Genomic DNA, 20,457 nt, shown 5'->3' with positions numbered 1-20,457 from the left:
GAATGGAAAAGTATCCGTCTTTAAGATTGAACCGGTGATTTTATCAGCCAATCATGGCTAATATCAATCAACATCTTGACGAGAAATTATCTTATGTGATAGGAGAAAGGACCAAGGAGCTTGGAAGAGACTAATACCACTGGTAGAGTCGCAGTGAGAGCGATGCTGAGGGTCTCTGTGGTGTTGGGTGTGGGAGGCCAGAGCGGCACACAGCGAGTAAACTCCCTTCAACTACAGTTCTGGAAGTTGGCAACTCCTGACGACAAGCGACATTCAGGGCCAGGGCAGGGATGAGAAAAGGTAAGTTCGTACTAATGATATTGATTTGAACTTGTTATGGATGAATAGTGTGAGAGTGGAAGGAATGAGTCTACGTACTCAAGTGTAACATTGAGTCTCTTAGCATAGTTGGCGTCATCACTTATGTACTGGTAGTCGCCCACTCTCGGAGCAGACTCTGCTGGTAACCTAGGTGGTTACAGTTTTCCCCTCCCCTCTCTCTCCTCCTCGCGTAAGCACTGCGCTCCTGCACACAAAACTCTGCCATCTTACGACTTATCTTCCAAAATCGGCGGATGAAGTGTTAGGTTACGAGGTCGGTTTGTCGCATACCAGTTCTTTTCTATCGCAATACACATCTCGGATCGGATTCCGCTGCCACTCCCTTTTTAAGTGGTGTCTCCCCGAGGCCTTTCTCCCTCTCATCAATGCACATGTCTGTTCTCGACTACCTGTCCACTGTCTGAAAAAAGCATTTTTTGTACAAGTTACCACGGATACGTTGATCAGGAGAGGAATGAAACTTTATATAACACAATGTCTGCAGCTGTATTACACCAGGGAGGTGAGCACCTCCCTGATTGCACGTATGAACCCGTGTCAGAAAAGAAAGGCCACCTATTATGAACAAGTGAACTCTCTGTAATGGTAGCGCATGACTATGTTGGCATAAACAATCTGAAATCAGAAACTCGAAAGAAACGTAACTCTGGACGTTTGAAAAACGCAGGGAAATGACTTCCGCGGAGTACATGAATAGTTCTAAATTTTAGGCGAAGGGAAAGTTTATGAAGAAAACGGTATCAATAGTCAAGAGATGAGGAATTGTGGCCCAATCAAGTTCTAAAATGACTACGAAGACATGAATATTACGTGATGTTTACAATGCTGGTCATAAATCAACTACAACTTTTCTTGAGTAACAATTGAACTCTCTCATCATAAACTCTGCTTGTCGTAATTGAAACTGCTTGTATTTAAGATGATAAGGTATCTGATACCTGATTACTGTTGTGATCACTTGCAATTGGTACGGGAATCTCCACATTTTCTATGTTTCATCACCATGATACTGAAATATTTTCAGGGCTGTTGTCTCCGTGAGACGCCATCCTCTCTGTGACTTTTAATAATCTTATTTTTTGGAATTCCATCTTGTCTGGTACTGGTTCCATAGGAGGAAAGGTATTTTGGTGTAAGCCTGCATTGTATGAATGAACCCGGAAGATGGTCGAAGAGCAAGGTTTTCTCCTCCCCTATCCCCACCTCCGTGTAGTGTATGAACTTTGAAGTCCATCATACCACCTATGAGAACTGTTATTAATCCTATAAGGCTGCAACAGGCATGCATCTTAAAGAGATGGTCTACAGTTTCGGTTGAGATGGGGCTTCAGGTAACTTACAACTTTTTTTAAATGATAATTTTTTTGAGATAATGAGAAATCTTTTATGAAATATGAAAGAGTATATAGTTCTAAAAGGAATTCAAAGTTTATTCGATAAAGATTGGTTTTGAAATGGCCGAGATATCATTCATTCATTCATTCATTCATTTATTTTTCATTTCCAACAAAAACGTATAAATATATTACAAAAATTGAATACAGTGCATTAATTTCATCATACAAAGTAAAGGATAAATTTACAGAAAACTTGTAGGTATAGGATAATGTTGGAAATATCCGAAACAAATCGATCCTAATAGAAAGTGTATGGGATCAATGGCTTTCATTTGGGTTGCTTTGTTTTACTTTGTTTTTGGATATCTCAGCTATTTTTTTAAACCGATTTTCATCAAATAAACTTTGAATTCCTCAAAGAATTGTATGCTATTTAACATTTCATAAAGTTGTTTCTTATAGTATCTTGCAAAAACATAAAAGCTGAATCCTCGCCTCTATCAATACGATACCATCCCTTTAATGAGAGGATGCGAAAGAGCTAATGGGGTGGGGCAGTGACTTCAGGCTCCCATCAGTTTGTTATCACAAACACAAACATCGTCAGGAGACCAATTAGTCCTCTCTGACATTGACATCCACAAACCATCGAGATAAAGTCAAGCGTGCGGCTTTTAAGAGGATGAAACAAAGGAGAGAGAGAGAGAAATAGATGGATAATAAATGGACGGAAAACAGAGCGTGTATATCTTCAGTAACGAACAGCAATTGTGTTAATTCTCGCTTCATCACGCCGCCATTGGCTCACAATGGCTGCAGTTTGTTGACCTTCCGTGGTTCGTCTGCATTGCATAGAATCATGTAGTTACTTTCTAGCTCCATCATTGAATTAAAAAAAAAAAGAACACGCCAATGCACATGGGAGCAAGTTCTGCTCCCCCCCCCCCCCCCCCCCCCCGCCCGGAAAATGCAGTATCTGCATACAGCTGTATTGGGTCTTCATTTTCATTAATAGCTTAAAAAATAATAAAAACACAAAATGATATTTGTATCCAGGAAAACCGATAGCTAGATCTCGACTATACATAATGAAGGAAGGAGTACACGTTCTTGGTTTATTCAAGGAGGTACTAGGCTTGTGTAGTACTTCCTTGGTTTATTCATGGAGTTACTGGTCTCGCCTATACCTCCTTGGTTTATTTGCCACCAAATTCACTTCCGTCTTACTCGTTGCACACTCATTTCTGATGCTGGTACCTATAACGAGGTTCCTCATCAGTTTGTTCATGATAAAGAGAACCGTTCGGGAAATACAGCTGTATGCGAAAAAAAAAAGAGAAAGAATTCTGTTAGGAATAATGCGTCCACTTGCATCACTTCAAAAATGTGGGCATTCGCATCATCATTTCGAGGGGTTTTCTATGCTCTTATGAATGTCAATCGCTTCCGCGTTCATCTCTGGCGATAAAGTAAAATCCATCATGTTCACATAGAGAAACATCAATCATTGTTTTCAAACGGAATCCCGCAGAAGTTTCTTCTTCTTCTTCTTCTTCTTCTTCTTCTTCTTCTTCTTCTTCTTCTTCTTCTTTCTATAAGGTTCACTTTGCGAGATGTCGAAAAGAAAAGATCAGGATGTATGAACGTACAGTGACACTGAATTTTCCCTAAAGCACTTCCTAGGTTGTGAAAATGTATTTATTTCTATCAAAACACTGTAATATGTCGTGTTAGTTGAGTGATTATCCATGTAATGGGTCGTTTGCTTCAAACTCTGTCACTTCGAACAGCATCATTGGCTGTCGTTAGGCGGTCGGTCAACTGCCTTTTGACATCATCCGGCAGTATGAAGTACCTCGGGCGAAAAGTTGACATTCAGGAAATAAACTTTCTCAATGTCTGCTCATGTGGGTTGAAACTCAACGTACACTCGTATTGGAGCGTATACTGCCCCATGCGGCTCCACCAATTTATTTTCTCTACATAATTTACACTCCTTGTAAATTGAATCAACTAGGACCCTGTGGCGGTGATATAATAAGAGCTGTTCAGTTGATATACATAATGTGTTTTATTTCCTTCTGAAGTGGTATGAGTATGAAAGAAAAACAAACGAATAAATCTAGGCAGTGTTGATCATTGTCTAGCTTGTAGATTTATCTCGTAATGATAATAAACATTCTGATACAACTTGTCTGATAAGCAAGCCGCTAAAAGCCGTTTCAAATTACCTCGGTTCTTGGCATTTCTCTTGGTCTGTACAGCAAATCATATCTTACATAATCATATATTATATTTCTCTTTCTCTTTCATGACTCATCAGGGAAAAGAGGTTCACCACAGGGGAACAAAATCACTTAATAAGATTACAGTCATCGAAATGAATGGATTAGAATGAAAATGTTTTTGAAAGACTCATCCAAGAACATCGTGATGCCGTATGTCCAACTGAATTTCTGAATTTTGTTATGTAGCCGCCAAAGAAGCAATGAATGAATGTAAGCGTGCCAGCAACCGCGAGACCCATAGCTGTATAGATAAGCGGGAAAGTTCATATGAAGTGAGATTTTGTTTTCATTATTTTGTTGAAATTTTTACCCTTTTCTATCAGAAGAAAGGAGGGAAAGTGGAATGAAGAGAATTCTTCGCTCAAAAATGAAAAGAAGATGTAAATTCGTTATCATGGTTTTACGATCATATGAGGCAAAAGATATATCTTATTATTCTTGTGTCTTGTCAAATTCAATGAAGATTTCTATGCAGGTCAATGGACGCTATAGTGAGATGATAGCATCAGATGATAGCATTCAATAAGACTTATATCACTTCTATGGGGATAAAATACTATAGAACCTACCTTATATCCGTATCTTTTTCATTCTTTTCAGCTGATTGCACTATATGGATTAGCCAAAGCCAATTTGAACATGGTTTTGGAGTTGTCCTTTCTATGCCACGTATTTTGGACGGTGTGTACAAGGCTCTGGGGTTTTTTGTGCCAATCGGCACCCGAAGCATACGAAGGGTAAAAGATATTTGAATGCCCAAGATAAATTCCTCACTCCTTCCCCCATAAATTATCGTTTTAAATCAATACTTTCCTTGTCTAAATGGTCAGCTTGAAGGCCTGATCTTCTCTGCTATAGCCACAGTCGGCCCACTTCCAATGCCAAGTGACCTTTCGGAGTAACAAGGTCAATGGTTTTTTATTCCCTACTCGCAACATCGGACTTAGCATGAATGCACATTGCTTGAATATTTAAGCATTACGATATTGTTCATGATTTGGTAATCTGTGCGTGATACACAAAACGGATAATGAATCCGGGAGGTGGGAGCTAACTCTCTGGTTGAATGAAGCACAAACACTCTACTTGTGTGAAGATGTGAAGGTTGGGAATAGTACTTGACTCTTTGGTCTGTCAGGATTCCCAATTTCTGATTTTGCGTTCAGTTTTTAAAGAGCCATTGTGTAAAGATGACTGGTTTTTTCATCTTCATTTTTTTCATCTAAAATTTCATCTTCTTGCTGAAAACAACATAATGGATTTTCACCAAACCTGTCAAGTAGCATTCCCATAGGGATAAGATCTCAAAGTGTTTGAATGGACACCATGCTTTCCTTGGGGACCCCAGGGGTCCAAACCTCCTAAATTAATGAATATTAAATAATATTTTTCTCTAGTTCTGATAAAAAATGATAGGGCTTTAGGTCTTTTTTCCCAAGCTGCATAGTCTAACATTCTATAAAGTACAGTGTACTTGGCAGGTATTTTTACCAGTGTGATGGAATATGTAAATGGACACAATGCCCCCATTCTCAAAGCTACCCCCACCACAAGTTTCCAATGTTCTCAGGTAAGAGTCTGCAAGAATGCATGGAAGGTGAACTTACGATACTCAGGTGAGCGCGTGACCCCCGGGTCTCTTGTTTTTTGTTTCCTCGAATGATGCCTTTGTGAAGGAGAAAACGTATCAGTTCTAATGTTCCCGTCTTTTTTTTTTTTTCGGGAGGAATTTGAATTAGAATTGGATTCAATTACAATGTAAGAATTACATAATCGATTGCCACAATTGGATTGTTTCGTGTTTCAGTTAGGAAGTTTAAAAGGTCCTACTCTGCGAAAGTGTTATACAGGAAAGGCGTATATTTTTGTTCACTGTCTTCAAATTATGCAATTTTGTTACCTTGCACAGTAATATACTGTCCTAAGTATTTTTTTCTAAATGATCAAAATAAATAAAAATAAAAATGTGTTTGTGGAAGTGTGTGCGTTTTGTATTGTTTGAAATCAATGGTTCGTAATATGCTGTCAGGTAAGAGTGGTGTGATGAGAACAGCCCGTCTTTCCTCATATACATCGAACAATTTTTGAACCATTGCCATTGGCTCCCCTGTGACATCGAACACCACTGTTTGCATACCAGAAATGCAAGTTAATCGGAGAGAATGGAGCAGAATTCAAAATAACCCACAACGATAACTTATGTGTTTGTGTTGAGAGAACCATTTTGTAACAAAGTTATACCGAGATGATAACGAACGCTGTAACAATTCCTTGCTACCATGTCTCATTTCCTGCAGGAATTCTGTCATTTTTTGAGGATCTTCCCTTCGTGAGACATGCCCAGGATGTCGACCAAGTTTGGCGCCTTTATCCTCGTCATATTCAGCTGCCTTCTCCCGTCGTTGACGGCTGGTAAGTACATTAAATGAAAGTAGATACAGTGAAGTTCCGAGTCAATCACTATAATAAGGCAGCATAATTATTATGATCATGACCTTTAATCACGTTTAACGGCATTTAGAAATTAACATTTTATGCCTTTTATTGTGCAAACGGAAACGCGACTTACCCATTTTCTGTTTTAGCACTGCTCTCACTATTTTGCAACATTGTAGAATGGTGCTATGAGATACAACTGAAAGACGAAGACATAATTGGCAAGGAAATCCACCTCCGTCATGTTGATAACTATTTCAATGTTTGTTTCAGTCCCTGTATATAGGCTTTCCGTTCTGTTCTGTTCGATTTTAGCTCTCACCTTCTTTCGCCGTATCTATCTCATTGCCTGAATTCCCTGACACAATAGCCTATTTTATTCTAGTTAGAAGTAAATGAATGAATAAATAAATCGGTCCTAAAGGCTTTAATGTATTCATATTTAGTATATACATGTATTATATATAGTTATCATATACGATATATCAATTACATAAATCATAACTATATGTATGTAATTGTAATGTGTGAGTGGTGTATGCGTATACTCTCCACAGTTTTGTCCCCAGAGTGAAGTTGTAACATCGTAAGCAGGACGCGTCGTTTCAAAAGGCAGTTCACACACACACACACACACACACAATGCGATATGTAGAATAATTGCAGTTTCAATGAAAGCGGCTGAACAGTCACCAATCAGCTAATGTCTTAGTTCTGCAACTACAATACTGCAACTTTCAATGCTTGCAAACTTGAGATCCTAGATTATCCTATTTTTTGTTTGATCCAGATTGTTCAACGAACTAAACGCTGTTATCGCTGTATAACGGGAGAATGATCCAACTTCTGAAAGGGTCCCCTAATATACGCTTTTTGCTGAATTGCAAGAATCAAAATTACCATAAAGACACTTGGCATATTTCTAGTCTCTAACCGTCATTTGTGCCTGTTATTGGTAGCACATTGAAATAATCAATGCTTACTATAACGACAGTGAACAAACATTGAGGAAAATAAATGAATTAGGGCCATTCTCATTTGAACAGAAAATCAAGATGTTAGAAATCGAGCCAAGTTACTGTGAAAGTTACCTAGCAATTAGACCTATTGTATTCCAAACTCCACCCGAACCTTTGCAAGAAAACTCGTAAGTCAGAGTGCGATTTGATATTGCGAGCGAATCCTTCGCTAAGGTTTATTTTGAAACACTATACGCCAAACGTCATATCTAATCACCAGTTGCTTGCAGAAGACACATTGTGTAATTGGGCACTAGTGGTATATTAAGCGTTGTAACATTGACTTATATCGTCCTTGACTTTTCAACGATGTCTTCAAAGATGGAAGTATAAAGGCGTTCACGTTGCTTCAGGTCACCCGCTATCTTTGTGACAATTAGCGAGCCCCGCCTGGTCCCGACTGACAGCTCCTTGACTGGTGCGTCGCTTCGGCGACGATAATGTTGGGCAAACATTTCGATCACAGTCATGACGTCCGTAGAATTCTTGATGACTTTTGGATGTCGCATGCACATGTAGGGGACAATGATGGACAAATTACAACTCTTAACGACAGGTTCATGTTATACCTAATATACTTTGATATATTATTCTTGGTGGATATTAGAGGAATACCAACAATTAAATCGCGTCAAGGTGCTTTCGTTTGTCGGTATACCAGGGCGCTTAGTCAATGATTTTGGTACTTATATTTTGTTTAAAATCATCCTGTAAAGACGCTATAGTGGTGTTTTAACCCACCAAGCTTCAGGAACCACAGTGCTCCAAGTGGTTTAAGTCTTTTTGTGTGTATGACTCAGTGCCAGCAAAACTTGTTTTTAATTTGAGCCATATTCTGGTCGCATGTCATTGTTCATGTCAGTTATAAAGTTATCAAAAGTCTTTGTATCGCTAAATGTAGACATGGTCCTTTAACTGCTAATAGTTGAAATATGAGATGCGGTTAAAATGGACGTTCTGTATTAAACTAAGGGATGGTATAGTAGTGGTTGAGGTGCCAGTGAGGATTAAGCTTTTAACTTTTTTGGGAGATACAACAATGACACTTTAAAGAGCATGCGTTTCTAAGAGGAATGTAAAGTTTATTCGATGAGAATCAGTTTTGAAATGGGTAAGATATCCAAAAACAAAGTAATACAAAGCAAATGTTCTAAAAGGTGGGTCCCACCTTTTATTACGATTACTGTCTTTTGGATATCTCGGCCATTTCAAAACCAATTTTCATCAAATAAACTTTGAATTCTTTTTACAATTATATGCTCTTTCATATTTCATGAGAGGTTTCTCATTATCTCAAACAATCATAAAAAAACACAAACAAAAAACAAACAAAAAACGTAGGAAACCTCAAACCCCATCTGAACCAAAACTGTACGGTAACCATTCCCATACCTTGGCGTTAATGTGTGACAGATTGGTTAAATACCTCGCGGTGACCGTTATTCCGAAGGTTCGCTTTTCCGAATTTACACACGAATTTTGTATAAATACCAAGATGATAGTTAATCCGGAAATGAAATAGGGTTTAATATTATTCGAACATTGTGGCCGCATTCCGAAGGTTCGTTATTCTGAATGTTTGTTACTCCAAATATGAAATAAAGTTCAGACTAACGAACCTTATGACCGATGATACATATGATTTTATTCACCTTATTGTAATACAGTCATTTGTCACTTCACACAACGTATATGTTACTTTCATTCAATGTGGTCTTATTATTTCGTTCGTATGTGGAATGACTACTAACAGGTGAATATCTTGATACAGTGCATAAGCAAGGAATACTCACCTATCACGCTACTACGGAGCTACTACGGTGTTTAGTAGCTCCATGGTTCAACAGACTTCTGCTAAGGACGCCATTCTCTCTGCCGCAGGTGTTCTATCGCATGATTAATGACTTCTGAAGATCGCATCGCATAAGAGCGCCAAACCGATATTTCTCCGGACGTGTCAGTATGCAATATGTGTGTATTATGAAGATATCACAAAGAAAACCCTGTACCAGGAAAAGACAAAGAACTGCAAAGGTGTGCTTGAAGTTATGCAGTACAGTCATGGTGTCTCTCCCCACCTCCCTGGTACGTTTGTAACTATTTAAACTGGGTAGTAATAAATTTCTTGTCCTTGACAATACTTTCTGTGAATAATGTCACCTTGTTGATGTGTTTATGATAAAAAATGGGCCCCTATTAAAACAATTTTCCCCAGATACTTCTGGATTCAAATCAGACAATATCGTAAACAGCTTAAATATTCGACTCACGTTATAACGAAGTCCACGGGACTGGCAGTTTTCTTTCGTTATATCGAAATTTCGTTATAACCGAGCAAATAAATATTAAAAATACATAGAATAGAAAATGTTGCGGCCTATTCTTTTTTCCTTCGTTGTAACCGGAATTTCGAACCGTGTTCTTTACAACGGGAGTGCACTACTATTACACATGCGGTACTATGATATAACTAAACATGACAATGTAATCATAATTATATCCAAGGAGTTAAATGCACTTTGACTAAACTCGCGTAGTATCTCCTCAATAATATCAATAATTTGTGGTGACGTACCCGTACGTGCACCATGCAGTGATGCGTTTGCCTTCTATTTGCGGGCGCTCTGCAAACTCATATTTCTACTTTTTCTCCATCCAACCTTAAAAAGAAATAAGTTTATCATTAATTTCCAAATAATAGGAATGTGGTTTCCTTTCACCACCTGTTCTCGATTAACTCGCCCTTGACCCCGTGCACAGTGTATGCCAGACTAGATTCGACTGACGTGACCGCCAGTGGTACGTACATGTACTTCTTCAGTCTTCAGGGTACATGCTCAGTGGGATGTAAGTCAGTGACAGACGACGTAATTGTTTTAGTTATTTTCATGAGCCCATTTAACCCCCAGGACCTCTGAGTCATAAATATCATGGACATGTAGTGCATTGTAGTTTCCACTGGTGATGACGGGGTTAAACCACGACATCATGCACACCCGAAGCAGCGAAAACCTCAAAGTCATAAGAATGTCACGAGGAGTTTCAGATCTTGAATGTGTTTCAGCTCATCATGGCAAGATGCAAAATAAATGTTTCATCCACTATGAGCTTTTTCCAAACATTATGAACAATATTGAAAAGATATGCCCAAGGATAATGCAACGATATGATTTGATATTGTTTTTTATATTGTTGTGATTAAATATGACAATTATTGAGCCAATGAGGTTTTAATGTTTTACAGTAGTAGTAGTCTTATTTCTAATAGTGTAGTTATACTTTGATGATTGTTCATTCATCACGCTTGAAAGGGAATTTCTCATAATACTGTTACCACGCGTAAAAAGATTTTGTTGAATCTCTATCCCTGATTTCCCATTTTACTCGTTAAAGGAAAATTTGAATTGGTGAATTATATATTGGGGAAATAAAAAGAGAATTCCAGATAAGTACATATTCCCTCGAACAATAGAAGACTATTACTGACATAGATATTACTCCCCTTGTTTGGAGGTAAGACATTTTTTTTTTATCATTTCAGAAAAAAAAGGAAAACATAGAATTCTCTTTCTTTTTTAATTTATATTGTTCCAAAATCCTGCTATGACGTTACGAGCTGTTGCAGCCTTTTTATTCAGCGATGTCGGCACGAGAACTTTACAAATTCATTGGAACTTTTGAATGGATTGTACAATTTTCTTCAAACTTCACTATGCGTTCTAGGAAAATTGCTGTATTTGCTGCGTTTCTCATATAGGTTTAATTTCTCTGTACTTGTACTAGTAAATATGTGAAAGATTCACACGTCAATGTATACGAATGTAGGCCCAATAAGGCTCGACACGGACATTTTGTTGTTGTATAGTTGTTGCCAAAAAATATAGAAAAACGCAAACAATTTAATCATTTGATAAATTCTAATAATGATAATCATGTGCAAATTAGCAGGTATTTCGAAGTGCTTCAAATACCCCGGTACTGTGATTAAGAAGTAAGGGAGAAACCCATTCAAATTATGTACAGTAATGTAACATTAAACTAATTATAAACCACGACAGGTATTTGAAAATTGATTTAAATACCACATGTATAACTATTAGTAATTCACTAAGTCTTACGTACAATTGAGGCATAAACATTTTTTTTTCCATGACAGTGCACATAATATCAATGAAATGATTATATTTAACATGATGGGTATACCTAGTCCTATATAAGGTCACTAATTATTATGATTATGTTTTGATGAATTGTTGAGGTCTGATGAATATTGATATTGATATGTAAACGGATTTTTGGAGATTAAAGTGTTAACATTTTCGGTTTAATTTGTAAATGTTGTGTGTGTGTGTGTGTGTGTGTGTTTGTTTGTTTGTGTGTTTGTTTGCTTGTATGTTGTTGCTTTTGAGGGAGTGTTTGCGTTGTAATGTGGGCAGGAAGAGATACGGTGATGATGGCAGTTATTAAGACGAGAAAAAGTAAATTCCCGCATTCCCGTATTTCCCCTTTCCGTAAGGTTACTGACGGAACGGGCAAGATATAGGGCTTTGTCCTATCCACTATAATTATACTGAGCGAATGAGCATTGCTGCTTCCGTCATATTCTTTCTTGTGAACGTGTCGTCAACTTCTCTCCCTTTACAATCGGTACGTCATTATTATTTATTTTTTAAGAAAAAGAAAAAGAGGTAAGCGCGTATGAGCTCCCTCACTTCAATCTCATCTGACTGTTATTGTATCCTGCAGTTTATATTATTCTTATAAGGGAAAATTACCGAAGACGAATCCACGACAAGTTGTTTCTAAATGTAGCCTTCCCTTCCAGAACTCGCACATGTATTTATTTGCGGGGGCAACTTGGTAATCTCGCATATCTGTACTGTAGATAAATTCAATGTATGGATGCCCATCTACCACAAACATGCATCCAAACTTGCTGATGTCCGGAGAAGCCTCTCAGTGAGACACGTTAAGAGACTGGTACGTCCACCTATGGTATCTCGTGTTACCCTTTTAGCATATTTAGCGTTGTTCTAATTTAATTGTAAGCTGCCGTTGACGCCGGCAGCGAATTAGGTTACCAATCAATTAGGATTAAGCCCGTCTTCTCTACTTGTTTACGCCTGACTTCGACGGTGACCGATTATCTCCGAGTGGAGATTGATGCATCGGCAGATGTTCGGAAATGTTCTTCGCCATCTACTGACGACCATCTTGGAAATCTCGATTTGAGTTGGGATTTATATTAATTTTTTTGTCTGGCCAGCAGTGCACCATTATGCCATTGGAGATGCCATGTATATGAGGCTATTAGCCTATAAAGCTCATTAATTATTCAAGTATAGGCCAACGCGATGTTAGGTACCATCATGCTATGCATGCCACTATATATACAGCACATCTACCGACCGAGGACATTAAGAAAGGAGATATTTCCACATCAAAATTGCAATCCTTCACCATAATATTAAATTTGACTGTACTAACGATATTGTAAAAAGAGGGGGGGGGGGGAATCAGAATTCGTAAAATGAAAAATATGCTGAAAGTGAGTAGTCAACTTCCAGTGACTGACTTGAAATATGTCGCACAACATGGGTTAGACTCCGTGCTCACACTAACCTTAATACTTTCTGAGTTCGCGATTGTTTGCGAGGAATAAAAACAGTGGAGATGATACCTGTGGACCTGCAATGCGATTGGTTGGCAGCTGAGGAGGGTGGTCGGCCTATCGAACGTTTATTGTTCCTAACGATGAAAGTGGCCATAAATTTTGTTGGATTCCGATGATGTCGCTGTAAAGAATGCATCAAGAGTTGTGAGAAAATGTTTTTCAACACTTAATAGTTTATATTAAATATGCCACAATAATCATACTACATTGTTGATTCTGAGACACCTTTTCTGTTTACAATAGTCTATCTTTTCTTTCTTAGTTCAAAGATAAAAAGGAGAAAATTTGCAGAGTAGTCGTGGAAGAATTGTCCAGTTGTGGATGTGTATGCTAGTGTCTTTGGTGTGTTTCAAACGCAGGAGGGTGAATGTTTTATGTCTTGATAATGATTAGGTGGACATCCATTGTAGAATGTGTACTTTTCAAGATGTTATATTTAATATTTTGCGTATAATTGTTTAAATGTCTACAAATCAGGTGCAATATGTTCAACAATATGAACAGGGAGGTGAAATCACCTCCCGGTATAAATGTTTGTGATAGTATAATTACATACAAATTTCGTTAGGAGCGTTGGTTTGCATCGACTCGCCCCTTACATCGTTGTATTGAAAATCTCTCACAGTAGCTTTCATCTCGTTGATAATTATGTTTATTGTGTTGTCTATTTCTTTACTATTGAAAATTCAAATATCGATAGATTGCTCAATAATCTGTGAATAGGCTAATGCTACCACCTATTTTGTAATCGTAGTTTTAGATTGTAATCAAAGATATGTTATTACACAGATTGACAGAAGAATTAAATATTCCAGTTTGTTGAAACCCTTGTAAAGTAATAAAATCGATTCTTCCAGGGAGTATAGGATAATGCTGACTGACATTCTAGATATCAAATAAAGAAAGTGGAAGGACACTCTCTTTTTGAAGTTGACCAAAATGAGTAAGAATAATTGCAAACAACGCGGAAATCTTAAAAGATTCACTAAAATCGCCCATAAATCAGACTACGGAATTTTAACATCCCAATGTTTTCATGAAAAGTCCAAAAGCTTATTTGATATGCAAATCAGATGAAGTGAAGCTTTCATCACTTTACCGATCTCCCACTTAACAATATTGCACATTTTCTCCCGCCATCGCTGGCATTGATATTGCTACCCAGAAGAATTTGGTTGTTGGTTTGTTGGCTGATTGGTTGTTGTTGTTGTTTTGTTTTGTTTGTTTGTTTGTTTGTTTGCTTGCTTGCTTGTTTGTTTGGGGGAGGAGGCTTTTTCTGCCGATGAGTCATTTCGATCTAATGTATACATCATGCATACCGTTGTGTCTAACGTGCATGTTTGTTTGTTTTTTTTCGCACGTCGATCTTACGGTCTGTCTGTTATAGAAAGTACTCTCCGATCATTTTCCCGATCATTTTCCCCATCATTTTCCCCATCATTTTCCCGATCATAAAATATATCATGCGGGTGTGTCTGCGAATCAATTATGTCGCTGTCCATCACTTGAATTGTAGATCAGCTGAACAGCACCACGGAAGTTGGAACAGACTTCGAGGAAGCCACAGTGTACTTCGTCACTCAAGATGTCAGTACAATGGCGGGAGATGAACTGGGGCAAGCCGAAACTACTGTCGCCATGACGACAGTAGACGCTGGAACAATGGACCGAGGTAACTTGAAAGGGATGTTATTGGTGGAGATGAGAATTGGGCTTTAAACTCTTTGCGAGATACTAAGAAAACACTTGTGAAATAGTACAGAGCATACCATTTTAAGAGGAATTCAAAGTTTATTTGATGAAAATCGGGTTTGGAATGACTGAAACATCCAAAAACAAAGTAAAACAAAGCGATCGTAATAAAAGGTGGTTCCCACACTTCATTACAATCGCTCCGTTTTGGATATATCTCAGCCATTTTAAAAACAATTTTCATCAAATAAACATTGAATTTCTCATAGAATTACATGCTCTTTCATATTTCATAAGAGGTTTCTCATTACCTCACCAAAAGATGTTAGAAACTTGAAATAAAGTCTCAACCATAACTATACAATCCCTTTAACTAGCAAATATCGTTACGCCGTAGTATTTAATGATAACACTTACAGGGGAAATACACTCCGTGTCATCTTAGCATTCAAGAAATCTATACAAAATCATATACAAATGGAAATTTCTCAAAATAAAACTGAACTGAATTGAACTGAACAAATTTCACAGAGTGATATAAAGTTACAGAATTATACTTTCATTCTTATTTCTACTTAGATTCTTTTGTATGATTATAATTAGTTCCTACTCATATGTTATTGTTTTAATTGAATTACTGATTTTCTCAAAGCAACGTTGTCGACCACATTTATTACAGATGCTATAAAACAGAAACCAATGCATATTTTCATGGATACGTCTTGCACACCCTCGGTAGTCAGTGAACAGTAAAACGAATAACAGTGAGTCCAAACGAAAGGCAGTCCCAGAATATGAATATTTTTTCAGTTGTTTCTGTTGTCAGAGAATCTGCTATTTTTATTATTGTTCTCATTAGTTGATACAAAAACGTCAATGATTACATCGGTCATTCAATTAGACTAGTTCTTTCAAGTTTTCGAAATTCAACGTTTTTAATACTTGAAACTAAGAAAATTTTAAAAATCAGTTCCTTCTTTCGTCGTATTTCAAACAGGGTATATAATCGTGAATGGTTGTACGCTGTTATTCATATAGGGGCCCTACATGACAATATAACATAGGAAGGGGCCTGCATCACAATAACATAACATAACGACGAGATAACTATTTTTAATGAATGCCGAGGGGTATGCTAAGTCCGAGGCCATGCTAAAACACGCATTTCCCTAAACACTTGCCCGACTATACTCGGGACCCGTAACCAACGGGTTAATTAATAATATATTGTGTGTAGCCCCTGTGAATTGAACTCGTAAGGCATAAAGGATGACGTAATTTCTGGCACACGGCTTTGTCCTCGAGCGGTCCGATATACAGCGGCGGTTGTCTTTCACCCTTTCACAATATACTGGGAGACTTCCTCTCGAGGATGACGTATGTGTATTGTTTATTTTCCTGCATAAATTTACAGATGGCGACCAAAATGAACCAGTATGGAGGAACCTCAGAACTAAATTCACTTTGGTGGGAAAGAGAGAGAGCTCAGCTGGTCCCCCTTTGAGAAGCGTCATTACATCCTCGGTAAGAACTGTCTTATAGTCCTATGGATAAGATTCCTTTTTTTGAGCGGCCCTTTCCTCTGTTATGAATGGAATTTTATTTTGTTGCGGCCCTCTTGGGTTGATTTATCGGGGGCATCCCACGAGACCGACACCCACGAGTCATACGGTCCACGAGACCGACATTAATAATAGGTCCATGAGTCATACAGCCCACGAGTTATACGGCTCAGGAGTCATACAGCCCATGAGTTCGACACTACGCACAAAAGGCTCATGAGACCGACACTAAGCAAACATAGCCCACGAGACCGACACTAAGCAATAAAGGCTCATGAGACCGACACTAAGTAAAGAAAGCCCACGAGACCGACAGTAGGCAAAAAAGGCCCACGAGACCGACACTAAGCTAAAAAGGCTCACGAGGCCGACACTAAGCAAAGAAAGCTCACGAGACCGACAGTAGGCAAAGAAGACCCACGAGACCGACAGGATAAACAGCGCCATCTACATGTCAATCACCTGTACAGGGTGTTCCATGAACGGAAAAATAACATACTGGCGGTTGTAATTTGTAAATTTTAATGAACGACATCAAGCATGTATTTCTACATGGGCAATTCCACGGTAACTCGCGTTACAAATAATGGGTACATTTTTGGGATAATGTGTCAATATCTTTGTAATTGGTAGGATCTACAAGTTACTTTTTTCATCATGGGTTAAGTAGACATACACCAACTAAATGAATCCAAAAAGAAAAATAAAGGACAAACATGTTGGGATTCTTGAATCATTTAATTTTGGTAACTCGCGTTACACAAAAAGGACATGGTCAATTCTATGAAGACCTCTTTTTGGAAAGTCTCCTCATACTAGACAATCTTGATAAAAGTTTTCCTACCTTGAATTGATAGTGGGTTAGGACTCATAGATTAACAATATCAAAGTTGAGTAACAATGACCTGGAAAAATGTAGGGAGCCTTTATGTCGGTAACTCGCGTTACGGTAACTCGCGTTACATTATGTCCACTAACACAGGGTGACACAAATTGATGACATACAATTATTCTGATGGCACTAAATCTTGTGTTGAATATTCTGAGAGATGCTTATTTGTGTAGATAGTAAAACGAATAAATGTTAAACAAATATTTTACTAATAAACCCAATAGAAGAGTGTGTTTAAGACTAATAAGAGCTTCACTCCTCATAGAGACCTTGAATACGTTTGAATATATACTAGATGATTTAGGTGTATTATTACATTGTAAGTTTCAGAGTGTAAAGATGAAAAATGTTGAAAGTCTTTCTAAAACAAAACATAAAAGTATCAAACCCTAGATATACAAGTTTACGAAACAGCTTACAATCTTTCAAAAATTCAAATCCTATCTTTTTGAGGAGTGAAAACTAGTACATTTCTTTGCAACTGATTGAAAAAAAGACCAGTTCGTAATTCCACTTTGTGCATGAACAAAAAAAGATCATTTGTACCAACAGGCATTTTGGTTTGTAAATTCACTGAGATAAGCATCTGTGATGCGATGATTATTCATGCGATCCTTATCTTTTATGATGCTTGCCAGCACATCCACCTGACAGCAAGAATGGTATTTTGCAATATAAACGGAAATAAGCTGTTACTGCATTCAATACAAAACAATGAAATGGATGCCTGTAAATTATAAACTGATGGGAGTATTCTGATCCCCTGATCTAAATGCAAGTTCATTCTTTTTTTGAACAGAAGTTCCATAAATTGTTATGTCATGCAAGCTTATGCATTATGCTGCTTTGAAAACAAGTGAAGTGCCGAACCAACTGAGAAAAAAGAAAGGTCATTTGTACCAATGTGTACATGAGCTACAGTGTATACAAACTGGCTTATTACCCTACATCGACGTAAATAAGCACTGAATTGATCAGTGTTTTAGTAGTAGCCATGATAAAAAAGTCATGGGTGTACAAACTCAAGCAGTATTCAAACTTACGACCTCCTGATCACCGGACAGGCGTCATATCCACTAGACCACCGTGCTTTCGCCCGACAGCAAGTGCTGGTTCTAATCCTTATAACATGCAGTGGGTACTGCATAATTATTCAAATTCATGAAATTCTTCCGTTGAGATGTTTTCATTGCAACTGATTGACAAATTGCCCTACATCAACGTTAATAAGCTCACTGAATTGATCAGTGTGTTATTAGTAGCCATGATAAAAAATCATGGGCATACATACTCGAGCAGGATTCGAACCCACAACCTCCTGATCTCTGGACAGGTGTCATCTTCAGTAGACCACCAAACAAGGATTAGAACCAACACTTGCTGTGCTTTATAGCATTCTGTAATAAAAATTCTGTAATACTGATGCAGGAAATTCAAAAGATAAATTTAATGGTCTCATTCACTGCTGGATACATGTACACATGCAGTGAAAGCCAGGCTAGACTCTTCAATGTGGCATGTGATCAGTGGCCTTGATGCTAATCACAGTTTATTAGGCTGCCCTCCTTTGTTTCAGTCCAGCATAGTGTGTATAGCACTGCATTTGATTGTTTTCACCACAGTCTAGCTCAATTAAGTGCTAAAATTTGCTTATGTTTGGGGAAACTTGTGTTTATAGTTGGTAACTCGCGTTACATGCCGGTAACTCGCGTTACATGGTAACTCGCGTTACACTTTTCATTGGCATTTTTTAATGTGATAACAGTGTTTATTCAAGTCAACATCCTGTGTACAGTATCAGGGTGTGATGAATTTAGAAAATTATGATTCCCAACAAATTACCTCCACTGCTTCCTTCAGAATGAAAAATATTTCTTGTTTCGGTAACTCGCGTTACATGGCTCAAGGGCTGAACTTTCATGTGGTGATTAAAATTTTTTGAAGGTGGCATAAAAATTTCCTCATGGGAGACTGAAGTAGAACCAATTTGCTTCTTTAAAATAAATTAATTGAAGTGCTAGCAGAATTTTTCTATTAAAAAAATTATATCAAGTTAAGCATGCATTTTAGCAATTTGGATGACTGAAAAATTGTCTTAAACATTTGTAGCTGTTTCTCTGGAAATATTTGACTGATTGATATAATTCTTTGAGTTTCTTTAACTTCAATATATGGGTAATACATAATGAGTAATTCTTTTGCAATATGATAAAGTTGAAATTTTAGTGCCATGTCCACATTCCCATGGAATTGCCCCTATACTTCTGGGGGGGGGGGGGGGGGGGCAAGTGTGTCAGGGAGCGACATTGTTATCAAGTAGAAAAATAGAATTGTATTCTTCATGCCCCCCCCCCCCCAAAGAAATAGAAGAATTAGTATTCTTCATCACCCCCCCCCAAAAAAAAAAAGAGACAAAAAAAAAAAACAAAAACCCACAAATGAATTAAAAAGAGGGCAAGAACGATGTACGGATTAATTTTAGAGCTTTGATAATGCCATCGTGCTATTTTAATAGGCTTTCCCAGTTTTTAGCTAGAAGATGGACAGGATATAATTTTTACCTCTTCTCTTTCCCGATTCACTAGTTACTTATTCTATTTTAGATTTTCTACCCTCCTGCTTGGAAGTTTTGCAGTAAGATCTATTTGTAATTTTCTCTGTAACTGTAATGTAATGCTACTGATTAAAATGTTTTATATCGGAAGGATTCACCTCAATTTGTGGCTTGTGTTATTCTCCTCCAAACAGTACATTTTTTCGTGAAATACAATAGCTGTTTTCATGGATGCATCTAATTTTTTCCGAATCCCTTATGCTACCTTAATAGACGATTACGTTATTTTTTATTTCTAATTAATACTAATTCAACACCCTCGCAGGTTTACTATGGAAAGATCTGTAACACACTTTTACTGTACTTTGTTCATTTTTTTTCACAAACAAACACCCATGCAAACACAATTAAAGATCCTGATCATTTCAGGGGGGGGGGGGGGGGGGGGGGGGCAACTGATGGGGTTACACCCTGCCGGAGATGGCAACTCTTCTTTCCATCTCTCATATCTTCCTATGCTATTATCAGGACACCCTATACAATTTATTGGTCCATAGGTGGCGCTGTTCATCCTGTCGGTCCAGTGCCCTTTGCTTTGTGTCGGTCTCGTGGGCCTTCTTTGCTTAGTGTCAGTCTCGTGAACCTCTTTTGCGTAATGTCG

The 20,457-nt window shown here is 37.8% G+C and overlaps 1 protein-coding gene across 1 annotated transcript in view; it reads left to right on the top strand.

Annotated features, from left to right (window-relative positions):
* The first annotated feature begins 210 nt into the window (after positions 1 to 210).
* The window catches only part of LOC139737580 (uncharacterized), a 38,461-nt gene continuing 18,214 nt past the window's right edge, over positions 211 to 20,457 (top strand). Inside the window, exons 1-4 of the mRNA XM_071648262.1 lie at positions 211 to 300; positions 6,265 to 6,379; positions 14,613 to 14,768; positions 16,203 to 16,312. Coding sequence (XP_071504363.1) covers positions 6,304 to 6,379; positions 14,613 to 14,768; positions 16,203 to 16,312 — 342 coding nt within the window. The 5' untranslated portion in view covers positions 211 to 300; positions 6,265 to 6,303. The remainder of the gene's footprint in view (positions 301 to 6,264; positions 6,380 to 14,612; positions 14,769 to 16,202; positions 16,313 to 20,457) is intronic.

This window comes from Diadema antillarum, unplaced genomic scaffold (assembly GCF_040938485.1).
Source record: "Diadema antillarum isolate AM-2024a unplaced genomic scaffold, OU_Dant_1.0 seq00000696_RagTag, whole genome shotgun sequence".
Classification (NCBI taxonomy): Eukaryota; Metazoa; Echinodermata; class Echinoidea; order Diadematoida; family Diadematidae; genus Diadema; species Diadema antillarum.
The sequence above is the reverse complement of the archived record's forward strand: the minus strand, read 5'-3'. Positions and strand labels throughout refer to the sequence as shown.